This window comes from Strix uralensis, chromosome 4, assembly GCF_047716275.1.
Source record: "Strix uralensis isolate ZFMK-TIS-50842 chromosome 4, bStrUra1, whole genome shotgun sequence".
Taxonomy (NCBI): domain Eukaryota; kingdom Metazoa; phylum Chordata; class Aves; order Strigiformes; family Strigidae; genus Strix; species Strix uralensis.
Genome location: NC_133975.1, coordinates 120,946,012 through 120,961,800, shown reverse-complemented (window position 1 = coordinate 120,961,800; position 15,789 = coordinate 120,946,012). Strand labels below are relative to the sequence as shown.

The 15,789-nt window shown below is 37.9% G+C and overlaps 1 protein-coding gene across 6 annotated transcripts in view; it reads right to left on the bottom strand.

Moving 5' to 3' along the window:
• Window positions 1–3,009: 3,009 nt before the first annotated feature.
• TECPR2 (tectonin beta-propeller repeat containing 2) overlaps window positions 3,010–15,789 on the bottom strand; it is a 43,881-nt gene continuing 31,101 nt past the window's right edge. For 3 of the 6 annotated variants that reach the window (XM_074868809.1, XM_074868810.1, XM_074868811.1), the window contains 3 exons: window positions 6,850–6,991; window positions 5,478–5,627; window positions 3,010–5,235 (listed from right to left, as the gene is read on the bottom strand). In XM_074868809.1, the coding sequence (XP_074724910.1) occupies window positions 5,078–5,235; window positions 5,478–5,627; window positions 6,850–6,991 (450 nt within the window). In that variant the 3' untranslated portion in view covers window positions 3,010–5,077. Of the gene's footprint in view, window positions 5,236–5,477; window positions 5,628–6,849; window positions 6,992–7,093; window positions 7,178–14,692; window positions 14,755–15,789 lie in introns of those variants that run through there. The other 3 variants (XR_012628972.1, XR_012628973.1, XM_074868812.1) reach the window with 3 other exon arrangements.

Sequence of the window (15,789 nt, the reverse complement as noted above, 5' to 3'; positions counted from 1 at the left end):
TTAATGCAGCCCACGGTTAGGCAAAATACAGCAGTGTAACAACTTCAGCGAGGAGTCATCTATTGAGTATTCTTATTTCATGCTTTGACACAACATCTATGCCTCCTCTCCGTTCTATATTCAAGATACCTATGCATGCTTGTAACAACAGAGAGCTCCTGGCAAAGCCTCACTATACTGATCAGACGACAGGTCCACTGAATACAAATAAAGCATGCAGTCAACTTGTGCAAATTCAAGATGGTAAGTACAGGACATTGATACAATTCTGTACCCATCTTTAGGTATACTTTCTCTGGATACAAGATCAAAACACAAGTGTTGTAAATTGAAGTCTCCTTTCTTTACCTGCCATAACTGAATCTCAGTTAAGGTTATGAGAAAGGTATATTAAAAAGGAAAAATAAGTCACTGGTTTCTTCTATATTGGATAGAAATAGTGAATAATGTTTGAAAGATTAATTTGTAACTACAGCTGCACTCAGTGCTATTCAGTTGTGCACTATTCAGTGCCTCTACTAGAGAATCACAGGCTATAAAATCAGTATATTTTAGTCATTTCGGAGGGCCAAGATAGAAAGGGCACTTTTCAGTTTGGAGGATTTAGGGTTTTTTGGTATTTTATTATCATTGCATTAGCTTTTAGAGAACAGAAATCAAAGCTTTTCTATATGTGTGTGTATATGTCTATAAAAACTCCACATTCCGTAAGAACATAAAGTTTCTCAAACAGATCTCTACTTTTTCTACAGTGTTTTTTTTTCCCCCACTAGCATCAAACAGGACTTTAACTTTACGGCTAATATAACAACTATAGACCCATTCAAATAGATTTCAAGTCAGATCATCTCAAAGACCAAAGGAATCATAACGGTAATTTCACCTAGCTTCCAGTACGATACCAGCCACAGTATTAGCTACGTTTCCTGCACTGAACCCAAAACCTCACTTCCTATCTTGATTTCAAGTGATGAGAAATCCATAGCTATTTATGTGATAAACCTAGATATCACCATTCAGCAGACAAGGGAGGTAATTTCATTTATCCAGGTATTTTCACCTTTATCAGTGGAGCTCTGGCTGTAGTAATTCATAAAAGATGATGACTGCAACTCAACTTTCACTTTGCAGTAATTAAAATCTAGTCCTCTATATTACAAGTTCCCTTCTGTTCTGCTGATGTGAGAGTGGTTATTTTTAACTACGGTAACAGATTATCAAACAATCAGGGTGATCTACTTTGTTTGGCAAGGGATACTTCAGCTTTCTTCCCTGGCTACTTGCCACCATAATACTATTTCCAACATGCAACTTTCACTTTCAGGAAGGCCCCAAGAGGAATAAAGCCTGCATCTCACATTTTACAGCTAGAAATCCTCAATCCAGACCTTATCTCTCTACTCCTGACAGTAGGGATGGGATGTGGACAGCACTGTTTAATGTAGAAACTGAAGACCAGAGATTTTTCACCAAGGTAATGAGAAGATTCTCCCTATCTTCATATATGATTTATTTCTAACTGCAAATTAACAAGGCAAAGCCACAGGCACAGAGGCACTTGAATTTCAAGCCTTTACACTCGGAACAGCATTTACTGAAAAGTTGTCTCAAGGTTGTTCCTTGAAAACTATCCAGAACTCTATCAGAAACAATTAGCAACAGCTCACTCATTAAAATGAGTTTTGAGAGAGAAGCAAAAAAGGTAAGCCAGAATGCCATGCTAGAAATAATCTACAGGTGCCTTCAAGATAATTGACAGGACTCATGTATTGAGAAGTAATGTAGATGAGTTACGGGGTTCAGACCTTCTGATGTTCACAAGTGTGTATGGGGAAGAAGGGGGGATTCTTGTCCATCGCATCAAAGACACTCTTTGTACATATACTAAAAGTTTGGAATAAACGTGACTCTTTCTGCCTGTATAAATAAAGCTATGTTTAGACAATGACCCAAGTCCATAATTAAGTGTTCCTCATTACCATTTTCTTAGTGGTAGCAGTGTTTCTAACAACAGTTCTACATCTTACTTAAGCAATTAATGTATTTTCTTTGACACTCGTGATTTTCTTTGTACCATTTAACATGATCCTAATTCCTTTTTATTGCTGCAAGACAAAGAAAAACAAGAGTTACTTCTATATCCAAGATGTCTGTTTAACACCAACTCATCACAGTCACCTGAACTAAAGCTGTTACACGAGTGTTACTCCTGCATAATGGACGGGGCTGGTGCAGTAAGGAAGCGAGGGTTTCCCTGCAGGAGCCAGCAGAAGCAGCTGAACGGGTCAGTCAAGCTAAAAGCCAGGGTAATTAGCAAGGACATTGCCATCCCAGTCTGAACAGGATTCCTGGGGCTGGGAGTGGGTTTAAGTGTCAGAAATGTCATTAATCATTGCTATGCTTTCTTGTGTGAAGTTACAACTCCTGGTCAGGAAACAGTTCTCCCCTTTGGGAAGTGAAGCCAAGGTGCTCTTTTGAAGCCCCGGCTGCAGTTCCCGTTAAAGGCCAGAAACACAGGAAGTCTTCAGATGAGCTCAGATATCTTAAAATGCAAGGAAGAGTGCAGTTACAGCACGTGGTACAATCACCTGTTCTCTGCTTGAACATTTTCTAGCTGTGACTGCACACACATATTCTTCACAAAGCTAAAATATTTAACATGGAAGTGCAATTTTTGTTTAGCGTGTAAGGAAAGAAACTTGTTTGCTTCTATTACAGCAAAACCATCTTAATATGGAGGCAATAAGCTTAACAATCAAATATGAGAAGTGTTTAACTGTCTTTGCTTGGAAGATAACCATTTTGCTGGCTTGACACACCTGTTACAATTAAAAAAATACGTGAAATAAACTTTACAATATCCAGGTCCTTACATTGTCATTACCATATTGTCTGGGGTAATAGTAGGGGAGGGGTTTCATAAGCACGTCTGTCTTTCACATCAAGACAGTTTCCAGACACAAAGAACTCTCTTGTGAATTATACAACAGATGAGTCTTACCACAGTAATTTATTTCTTAAAAATCTAGTTTATTGCACTTGTCTCAAAGCACAAACAAAACAAAAAAACCTAAATACAGAAATAAAAGTAAAAACCCCATCCTAATGTCATTAAAACTACCCTAAAAAGTAGTCTGATAAGAGCTCTTGACACCAGTTTAATATTAATGGCCACAGCAAGGTACAGTATTATACAGTAAATAAACAACTAGCAAGCTTGAGCCATTACTAAGATGACTTTGAAAAATGTAATACAAAAGTGTCACTATTAAAGAACGCTATTGTACTTGAGCATTTGGTGCTTGGCAGGGCACAGAGAAGGACTCATGTCTCCTCTCCAAAGTGATTGACTCAGGAGCTGCCACAAGATACTTTTAGGCTGAATTTCAGCTTCTTTGGGGTCCTCAAGATACCAAACTATGCTTGCATGAAACAGACTGGGTTACTTCACAAGCTGATTCCATTACAATCCACTGCCAGACAGGCTAAAAAAACCCTCTGGGTTAATCTCCATATACGGATGAGATAGCAGTGAAGCAAACATATCATCTGTAAAAGGGAAACAAATCTGTCCTCCCTGTAAGACTGAAAGATCAGACTGAGAACTGACAGCCAATATCACAAGTGCTACTAAAAAAAGTGACATAACTTGGTTCTCTCTCCACCGATTCACATTCTCACCTTGCACCATGTTTGTTCCAAGTTTAGTGCAGTGCACACATGAATTATTCTGAAAGAGAACAGAGGTTAAAAAGAAAACACATCCTTTTCTGTATGTATTAAGTTCCCAAAACAGAAACATCCCCACTTCAACTCGTGGCCTTTTCTGAAGCTGGCTCTTTTACAGTATTGATTAGCAGCTGCTTAAAACATTCTGATAATTTATAAGCTTAGAACAAACACAAAGTAACTCCTCCGCCTACATACCGAACTCAGGTTCTCTCATCTATAGTTCTATTGCTTAAAAAAGATGAGGTATCTTTCAAAGAAGATTTAGTTTAAAGAAAAATAAACTGCAAACTTAGGTTACTTCCGGGTTTATCACATACCTCTGCTGCAACATTTGTTAAGTATAAGACACTTCAAAATTTAGCTAACATAGCTAAAAATCAGAATATTGTTAAGTATTTTCTCACAATATCACAATTTTTAATGGGATATATAGGTAATTCTATCAATTACCATTTTTCCTTCTAATACATCTAAGTCTGGTACTCAAAACAATTTGAGTCCAAATGTTAAAGCACTGGCTGGAGGCACAAATACAGCACAACAGGAATTATGAAAGCTGCCTTGTACATTCCTGCTTTGTACTACAAACCCAACGTGCCACTTCTTCCTATTCCAAACTGGGACTTACCCCCCCAAAATCTGTCAGCTTCCTGATGGCTGTGCGAAATGGGCAAAAGTCCCCCTGATATTAGGTGTAATCCAAAACTTCTCCCTCGTGTATGAAATCAAATTATGAACCAGATTTCTAGAAATGAAAGGTTAGTATAGCCTTGCAGATATTTATATGGAAATGGATCAAATGAAGTTCATTTCAACACCAATGCTGTGCAATCATGATGATCTGAGACCTTACTAAGAAATACTTTGCCATATTTTCTTCCATGCTGCAAGGGAAAATAATTCTAAATATATGTACAATAGTCAGAGAGCATTCCCATCAGTTTGGAGTTCCAAATACAAGAAGAAACTGAGAAATGCTTAATGTTTCTGCCGTAGTGAAATATTTAATGCAACAGAATTCCTTCTCAAAATAAGTACACATGTATTAGTGTGCATGCTGTTGTGTAGTCACTTTCACTGCTAGTAAGATTAACTTAAGAGTTATATTTCCAAAGGAGCTTCTACAGTAGTACAGTATAACAAATGCAGTATGCCACACCTAAAGAGTCTCCCAAGAGATAATGGGACAAACATCAGAACTCACAGCTTGGGGGCTATTTAACAGGTCAGTTTTTTAATACGAAAGTGCTAATATCACAGGTCCAATATGAGTGGCTTTTAGATCCAACATTCAGAAATTTTGTCCTCCTGTTTTTTTTTCACTGCTTCACAAGCTTGAGAGACTTCATATCACTTCCCATTCATCTTCAAAATCATCACGGTAAAGCAGAACAGAAGTGTCATTATTCTTCTGCAAACTATGGGAATGGCTAAAGGTCTTAGTGAGGCGCTGGAGAAGGGATCCTGAAGTACTGATGGCCCACAGTTCATCTAGAGGGGTCACTGCAAAGCATAAATTATCCATCTTTTAATTAAGGTAGCAGGTTTCAATTATAAACGTTAAATAAATAATATTTGGATCTATTTTCCTAATTATACCCAGAGAAGGTTTTTAGTAATGTGATAAAAGCACCCTTGGTGAAACTCTCACAGTCAACAAAGCGTTACAGTCAGCTTGAGCACCATCAGGCAGAAGTCAAAGCAGACATCACAATGTTCTGGACTGTCACACAGAACCAACTTGCCTGTTAAACGTGAGACATTTCCAGGAATCTTCTTCCAGTAGTCTCCTGCTGGATTCTTGTCAGTAATGCCATATCGACGAGCTACATCTCCATTTGGACACCGTGCCCAAACAGTCCTTGTACTTAAAGCCAGCTGACAAGCCTGCAAACCTAAAGATAATTGGACATGAAGAGGGAATAATCACAGGCTTTCCTATATACTAAATACACTTGCAGAAAAGTTTATTAAGAAAAGACGGCAAGACTGTAACAGTTTTTATAGATTCTTGTATTAATACTAGAGAAGAACTCTCCATTATAAAAGGCACAAAGAAACACCTAGTCTTCCAGAAGGCTTTCTAAGAAGGGATTGGCAAGAAGACAATTTAGGACTATACACTTCCTTACACTGACTTCAGGGGAGACAGAGTAGATGCTATTCGAATCTGAGCTCCTTGCCCTGCATAAGCAGAACATCAGAAAGAAGGCCACTTGCAGCACATGAAGCACTGGTGAACAAAAAAGCTTTTTAATTGCAGGCTTTGTACTCACTGTGTCTGTGATATAAGGATATCACACCGTGGATACATTTTGTTATGTGGCCACAGCCACAAGCAACGACCAATTAGAGGACCTTCATAACGCACTTTTGGAGCCTCTGCTGTATTTTATTACAACATGAAGAATAATCCAGCAGTTATAACCTTACTTTGCCTAAAAATGCTTAACATTATAGACATTGTGGACTTTTTTTTTCCCCTCTTCATAAGAAAGCAAGTACTCTGCAAGTGCCATGCATTTATGCCATGAAAAAATCTTTAAAAAGCAGACAGCATCGATAACAGTTATTTTGAAAGAAACAACTAAAATTTAGTTTTATTTACAGGCAAGGCAAAAACATAATTACCTAATCTAGAATGCATCCAGCACTCAGGATTAATAGAAAGATGTGCAAAATAGCATCAGGATTTTGCTAGCCCATCCAGATAGGAACGCCATGTCCTATCACATTTAAATACAAAATTTCCCACAGCACAGTAGTCTCCTGTTGCTTAGGAATACTGCTTTAGTTCTAACTGAAAGGGAACTGTACCATTTATTAATTCAGTGGCAGCAGCCTGAAGTAACACACGACAGAAATTCATGAAAAAAAAAAATCAGATTTCTCTTCAGTTAACTATTCCGTGTTTTTAAGTAAAACCAAGGTCCTCTTTAAAAGATAACCCTTATCAAATACTTTACCATGTTCCTATAAATAAGCACACTTGACTGATGAGAAAAATATTTAAGCATTGCTATCCAATTTAAAAAGCAAGAGGAAAAAAAAAAAATGTAAAAAGCCAACACTGAGAAAATGGCAGAAAGAACAAGGAACTGATGCATTAATTTTTACCTGGTACGTGTTCCCAGTCAGTGCCTACAGGCATTTCATCTGTAATTCCAACTCGTACGTGGACATTCCATTTGCTATCAATTGCCCACAACATCTGATCATTTGGACTTGAATGAATGCTGACCAAGTTGATTCCTACTGGCTATAAAATTAAGCAGAGTATTTAAACTTTGTACTACTGTATCTTTGTACTATTGTATCACTTGCTCTTCACAGAAGTATGCAAGAGAAGTAAAATATTTACCAGATACTAAAGAGAGGAAGAAACATAACTGACATTTTCTTTGTCATTGTACAAAATTACCAATTTTCCAAAGTCAATCGCTTCCTAAATAGAAAAGGAACATGAATGAATGTCACCCAAAGTTACTGATATATTCATATTTAATGTTCAGCACCCAAGTCTAATAATACTAGTATTTGTTTAACCACTGTCATTGCAATCAGGTACAGTTTCAATTGCAAGTTGAAGAGGGAACTCTTCCACTGAAATGCACAAAGTGCAATATTTTCCTCTTGGCTTCCTTAAAATTTTCCTAACATAACTAACTCTGCACTTTAATTCTGAACATATACAAACAGTACATTTTTGCAGTCTGAATGTCTCTTCTTTGCAATGAAATGGTGATCTGCCTTCTTCCCTGTGCTCCATCCATACAGGAATGCGACCGTGGAACTCACTGCAGGCCACTGCAGTACTGGAGCAGCTGCACCCGCAGGAGGATATCCACAACACTATCTGTTGGCAAACCCAAGTGAAACACACTTCCCATTCTGCTCCCAGGCAAGTCCTTATTCTATCTGCTTCTATGGAGATTTGCCATAACTACTGTTCAAAATCAGCGTTACTGACCACAACATTTCACGGACATCATAAAGATGGTGATTTTGTAGCAAAATATACCAGCCAACAGGTTTAGTGAATGCAAATATCCTGCAAAACATGTACTTTAAATAAAACACAGATAAGAACAAGAAGAAAGGTTTTTTCCACATCAGCCTAATAAAGCCACTGAAAAAGACAGTAAGATGCCCTGAAATACATCATCACCTCACAGAGAAGCACTGCATTTCTTGCTTTAGTCTCATAGGCATAAGCTGAATTTCCAGTATGATAAATAGAAGAGCAAGCAGCTCTTTGCATTTATAAACCTAGGAATACAGAAGCATAATCTGCATGTGCATATAAGCACACAACCCAGTCCCAGATGGGCCTTCTGTGTACATAACAATTACCTCCTTTGGTTTTGCTTTTAAAAGTCTGGTGCTAACATGTGTCTCACCCAGCCATAACCAAGTTCAACTTGCATCACCAAATCAATCCTGTCTATTTAGGTTGCAAGGCCTTTGACAGACTTATCTCCTCATGTTTGTGCCCTCATTAGGTACTTGCTCTCTGTTGGAAGCTTAAGGCTGGTAGAGGCGTGATGAAGTGTTTACCTCTGGTCACAGTGAATTCACAAGGCTGAAGTTTGAACACTTACAGTAAGACACTAATTGTCTTGAAGAGTGTTCACTACATAGAATATGTAACTGCCTAGCTACTTTCAAACTGGTATTCTGCCGTATTGCAAATAAACTACTGTATTGCTAAAAACCAAACCAACTAAAACACCCCAAACCAACCGATCAACCAACCCTCAAACCACAACAGAAACAAAACACCCCAAAACCCCATACAACTCTACCCTCCTCCTGGCCCTGTTCCTGTTTCTTCCCTCCATTTTTATTTGCTTCTTTCTATGGTTACCTTGGCTCTGACCCCTTCCTACTCCTTACTCCCTGCTGCCCTCCCCACACCACTGTCACGTGGTGTGCCTCACTACTGTGCTGCTGCCAGCTTCATCACATCCCTCTCCATATTTCTGCTCTTGTAGTCCGTATTTTCAAGTCAGGAAGCTGTACAATTAATAGCTTGTACAGACTGAATTATTGCACGTAACAGAAGAACTTTGCCTTTTTTCTTTTTATTTTTAAAAAATCACTTATCTCCTTCTCCCTGCTATGTTCTTCTACCACAGTTACCTCTTCCTCAGATTTAGGACTTTCTGCCACTCTTCCCCCATCTCCTTCATATTCCTCACGGATTGCCAGTCTGTCTATGCTTCACCTCTGCAATACACTTCATGTTCCAACTACAGTCCTTCACAAACTGTGCCAAACAGCTTGGTGTGACCCATTACTAAACTGTTGGGATTTGTGCCCCTTGTTCTCTACTCTTCCATGTCAGGATCCCATTCCTCTCTTCCTCTGCCATTTGTCTAGAAAAGAATTCCCTGAGAAAGAACTGGGGGAGTATTTCCATCCAGAAAGACTTACTGAGTGCTTACCCCTAGTACCTAAGCCTGTGCAATACTACAGATTTATAGGTAGTGGAAGCTAAGAAAAGCAGACAAAACACCCCAGAAAGGTAGCATAAAAGGAGTTGCATGGTATTCAGCTAGATTGCTTCTGATACCACTGCAGGTTCAAGTATAATCAAAGTAATTACCTCTACCCTATTCTGCAGCACCAATGTATCTAAGAAATAAAGATAAATTATCAAGTTCAAAGTAACATCTCTACAAGCTTGGTCAAAAATTCTTCTCATTTTTTGTTTCTCTAAGTGAGCTCCTGTTTCCTCAAGTTTTCCCACCTCTCTGGGTATTTAATTTTCTGCTTCTTTTCATTTTTCACGCTACTTAGCTCTTTCTGATAAACTCGCATCAATAAAACTATCCTCCTACTCACTCTCATTACACACTGATGGCAGCATCCAGTGCTCTTAACAGAAAACACCCCACTCTACTGTAGCTTTCTGCTGTGAAACAGACAGTAAAGGACTCAGCTGACAGGACAGCTAATGATATGATTAGATACAGCAGCTTTTAGCACAAAACAGTGACACGACATTGGGAAACAAGTACAGGCAATTCTTAGAGCCTGTTGCAGAGGTTTTACCTCTGGTTTTATCTCCATTTTTTTTGTTGTTTTGGTTTTTTTCTACACAGAAAGCAGCCATCTACAACAAAAAGTGCTCTCATGTCTACCACAGTAGGGTGGATAAAATTAGAGTTTTCTTGACATAATGTACCATTTTTTTGAACAATCATACTGACAACATTTCAGATAGCCCTCATTTTCACTAAGCTCTAATTACCATAAACATGCTTTAAGTATATAACAAGAGACAGATCTCTATAGCTGCAGTTAAAGATTAAATAGAGTTCTCTCATAGCAGTAGAGGAGATATCTGCGCAAATTTATAAATCTGCTGATAAATTTCAGAGACTGATAACCATGAAAATTAATAATTTATTTCAGTGTAGCCTTTTCTCAGCTGGTTTAACTTTCAGTAGCATTCATGAGATTTATATACCTTGAGTGTGAAATATGTCATACTTGTAATTGACTGAGGAGTTTGGAATTTTAAAGAGTCTCTCACCAGTCTCAGTCTCCCTCCTCAGATGCTGATACACTGAAATCTGTTCATAGGTTTACCCGCTATACTCATCACTGTGAGAGATAAACCTGTTATGGAGTATTAATGGATTCGGTGTTATCTGACAATAAAGAAGTGGAACATTGTTTTCCTTTCACTCGTAGTGTTAAAAATTTCTAAACTCAAAAAAAAAAAATTAATCTCAGGAGACTGACTGTTTTAGCCAAGAACAGAATGCAGACTCTCTCTGGTCTTATACTTCAGCTACAAAATCACCAGTTGCTTTCTTTTTCAATACTGAGAATTTCCCATTACAACCATGGACTGCGAACACATGCCAACATACTCTTCATCATTTAAAACTACATACTAATAGCTGTGAATATTGTCTGCTACAAATAAAAGGAATGAAAAATAGTTTGCTAGCACCCACGTCTGATTACAAAACAATGCTGATAAAATGAATTAAACTTGAAGGAAGCACTTAACCAACAAATTGTTAAATGATAGCAAGAAATAGTGTCTATGCTAAACATATTTAAGTTATAAAATTGTCCATTAGCTTTATAATTCTGTGCAAGTCCTTTCCTTTCTGCAAGCCACAGAGAAATAAGCTTCAGTGTAAGAACTTCATTTAAATAATAGCATCAAACAAAATTCAAAGTAAAAACTAATGCAGTCATCCCATCCCCATCCCCCCCCAACCTACTATTCAAAAGTTTTGTCTTATTGTAACCGCTTCAAGCAGGGCTGAACTCAAAGCACAGTAGTTCAACTTCCTTGTTGAGCAGGAAAGGACAAACACACGCACATAAAAAAGGCATCAGAACATTTTCCACGTCACTTCTCTAGCACTGAGTCCATGTATCAGCAGACCTCCACTATCTCTGTTCTGCTACAAATATTCAGGATAAGGAAGACTAAACAGAACTCAGTCTGCCCAAGCTCAATCCATTTTATAACAGGTTGGTGGCTGCAAGCGGCACAAATGTCCTCCTCACCTTCAAAAGATAAATCAGAAACACCTTCAGCTGGTCCAGACCAGGCGGTAAGAAGGTTAGATCAAAATACTTCTATACTGTCGAGCATTATCTGTGTATCAGACTTATCTGACTATTTTCATGGCTAACACACATTCAGACCCTATTAACTAGAATAACAAAGAATACAGGCCTAACTATTTTCCTATTATTTTCTGAGCTCCATTTGAAGAAGGGTTGTAAAGCACTTCAAGCATTAGAGATAGCAAGAAAGCGCAAGCAATGTAAGAGCGGTATTGACCAGAACATTTTGCATTCAGACTTCGAGGAGAACAGCTTGCTTAATTAAAAGCCCCTTCTTTCTCTGCAGAGAAGTTCAAGGCAATATACAAGAGCAGGAAAGATTATGAATCTATGTTTAGTCTTCCTGGAAGCCACGTGTTCTTCAGTAATGCTGCCATTGAATTGTCAGAAAAAGAGTATTATTCATTGACTGAAAAACTGGATCACTATTTTCCCCAGAAGCCTTAGAACAACAATATGACCCTTTCCCCCACTTTCAGCCTTGAGTGAATAAACAGATAAGGGCCTTAGTTGGGTATCTCCAGTCTATGGCTAGCACAATCAGGAAGAAAATGCAAAGGCAAGGAGTCAATTCCTTGACCTCTCCTTTCTTGACTCTTAAGTTTTTTTTATTCCAAGGGTTTTACTTGCAGAAATATGGGAAAGACTATAGCATATGACCTTTTCTAGGACTTGATGCCATACCAAACCCATGTGACTATTCAACATGGTAAAGCTCAACAGAACCATAAAATACTTGCAAAATATTTAGTACGACTGTTCCTTATAAGCAATTAGAAAAAAATAATTAAAATTTAATGCAATCACTTTAAAGACCATACAAACTACAGGCCTACTCAGGTTTGCCCAACTGTCTTCTGGTCACACTGTCTTATCCCTAAGATTATAAACTGTAGTGTAGGAGATGATAAACTGTCTGTAACTACCACTACAGGTATTTTTAATAACATTCTGAAAAATTTAACTATCAGGACAAGAACAGCTAAGTTTTTACAGAAATGTATGTTAAGTAAACATTACATGCAACAACTTCCCATGAAACAACATAATTTAGCATGAGGCTATGCAATGCGTTAAACTACTGGATAAAAACAATGGTAGTCCAGGGGCCAGGGATCAGAAATGAGGTCACTGCTTCCCAGACGGATGATCCATTTGCTAGACTATGTAGTCTAACCTCCTCTGCCTTGCTAACTTTTAGGTTTCATTCGATTTGGGTTCAGTAGACAGGGTCTTCCTATAGACCAGACAATTTAGCAGCTCTGTAGGAAGGGTCAGTCGAGCAGGAGAGACACCACAACCCAGCCCTCCAGCTCCCTGGGAAGGCAACTGATCCCTAGGCTGGTCTGCAAAGTGAGGTCGTCAGCACCTCATCTGCTTACATCATCACAAAATAGGGAGACAGTAGTACACCATGGGGAGGAGCCTCCAAGCTCCTAATCCAAGGTCAAAGGGTCTGACGTGCCCATCAGTTATCCCAGGGTGTCTCCTTACTCTGTGTGGACTTGTTGGCTCACTGAAGTTCTCTTCACTGACCATGCACTCTGAGCTTAGCACCCACATTTGCTGTCTCAATTTACTTCACAGAAGCTAAGCCCCCAATCACAAACCTGTCAGCTGGATCCAGCCCCCCCCCCCCCCCCCCCTTTTAAAATCAAGCAAGCTGAAGTTCAGTCACACAAAAAAACCCAATAAAAACTGCTCTAACCAGAATTCAGAAAATGCAGATGTAGCTTTAATGAAAATGAAACAACAAAAAAAATATCCCCTAAACTCTTAGTTTATACTTGCACAAGTAATTTTTTATGACTGACTCTCCAAATCACTTTTCAAGGACTCCTATTTATTAAATACTTCAGGCTATCACTATCACATGAACAGTTCCACTGAAACCAAGGCACATGCTTGCTAAAAATGAAGACGCGTATCTTTTACCTATGAATTTTTACACCGTTACATTGTTAAATACAGTAACTTTGAACTACTCTCAAAACTCAATGATACTTGTAGTTATTTTATTTACCCAACTGAATGTTAAATATATTTCTTAATCTCTCTGAAAATTAATTAAAATTATAATTCTGTGTTAGCTAACTAAAAATATGGGCACATTAGAAGAGTGGAGATGTGAAGCTGTTTCTAGTACTGAACAAATGAAAGTATGAAAACAGAAGGTTCTCCTTCCCACAGTTTTTGTTTTCAGTGTAAGTTAAGTCTTGTCAAAAAACAAATACACCACCTTGAGGTCATATTTCAAAAGGATACAGAAGGATTGCCTACTCAGTTTTCTGGGTGTATCTCACTTTGTGCACTTTTTGTGATCTGAAGCTTCTGGTACTGATAATAATTGCTATCTAATGTGACAGGCTACATGGCCGCTTTTCTGAACATGGCGATAGCAATGCCTTAAAACAAATGTCAGAAGGCTAAAACTCCAAAGCAGAAAGATACAGTGAAATATAGTAACAACAGTTTTCTTAATTAGCAACAAAAAGGAAGATAATAAGCACTGAACTGAGCAATGGAATTGGCGTGAGGCAACTTTAGTAAAAATGCTGGAATTGCTCTTTTTCAGTATGTAAAGCACCTTTTATATAACTCATGATTTCTTAAGAAAGGCATGCCTCTGAAGAATAGTACACATTTGAACTTAAACATTATGGCATTCTAAGTCAGCTAAACAAAATAGCAGCAGCAGCTTTGATCTCCTTATTTCCAACTCGTCTCAATACAGCTGCTCTGACTACTGCCAAACATAGTTTTTCTCTACATCATCTTGAAACGTGCAGTCCTCCAGGAAAATCCTCTCCCTACTGATGTCTTCATGAGGCCTCACATGAGTACAGATACATGGAACAACAGACTAGCTATAGATAACCAGAAGGTTTAATGACTCTATTACCTCTCCAACCTAAGCAGAACTGGTCTAATAAAATACGTACTCTGCATCTCATCTTAGTACTCCAAAGTAGCACTCATAGCAACTCAGAAAGATATCTGTGCAACAGCTAGGTAATGCAAGCTAGTCTGCGCTAGTGAAAACAATCAGACTTGAAAAGAACGGTGATGTGAATTACGCATCGAGAGGACAGAGTTTTCCACAGCTAGTACTTTCAAAAGTAGCACGGATGATTCCGAAGTAAAAGTTACGAAGCATTTTCAACAGAAAAACCTCTCCCCCTCCAAATATCCAATCCTTGAAGATTATTTCAAACAAACCTTTCCTACATTTCAGCTTTGATTTTGGCACCTACCAAAAAGATGTAATGGGAAAATCTGACCATGAGGAGTGCTCACCACTTCCTCCTGTAAGTACCACTTAACACCAAACTGGCCTTAATAATAATAGAAATCTCACCGAAAAATGCAAAGGCAGGCAGATGGCAGAGGAAGAAAGTCTCCAGATTTGCATTAAGTGTTCTGTAAGGTAAGCAGAATTTTATTTAAATAGAGGAAATAAAACAAAGATCATGACAACCATTTCTAACAAGTCACCACACATCTGTAAGGCACAACCAACCTCCTTACACTGAACACAGATTAAGAAAAAGGAAGGTATTGAAAAGAAATGAAATCTAGTGTGTATTGATTTTGCAGAATTACAGATAAAAATATCATTTGAAATTTAGGAAATTTAACTACCATTTGCTAGTTTTAACAATTTTGAATGACAGTGAAAGTGTGAACAGCCTTAATTTTTTTTTTTGGTGCGTGTGTGTGTGAGAAAAAAATAGGTCCTCCTAGATCAGTAAGAATTTTTACTATCTTCTCTTACCTATAATACCAAGCTTAAAATATAGAGACAATTACTAGGTTGTTTACACGAAGAGTACTAAATCAAAGGTTTCTCTATCCTGGAATGCACAGACTGCAAGAGACCATTTTATGGCAGACTAAGTTAAGCGGTACTCTTCTGCTGAGATCCTAGGAACTACAAAGGAACAATGAAAGCCTTATACAATAGCCAAACAGCAAACATTTCTTTAAATAAACCCTTTTTACTCCACAGTTTGTACAAGCTATGGGGATATTTAAACAGACCTCTCAATTTAGTAAAATTGCTTTTTCAGTCCTATTCTCTATGAAATTTGGTTACAAAACACCAAAGAGTAGCAATTAAGCAAATGACAATTAATAAAATGTTTTAACCTATTTTTAGAGTAAGACTGTTTAGAAGCAAAAGATGATTGTTCACTCATTACAAATACTTGTCCTGATCTTTGTTTCCTTTAATCCTCTTAAATACAGTTCTGCTTATCTGATAGATCCCTTAATGTAAATCTGAGAAGGTGGTTCTTAAGGCCAGTTTTTATGTTAAGTAGTACTTGTAGGAAGTGAGTGTTTCTCAAGATCAGATTTTGTCTCTGCATCTTTTTCAGAAGGTGTCAAAAATCAAAGCTGAAATCTTGAAAGAATTCTTTTAAACAAGCATTCATCTTCTGGGGACCTTTTAAA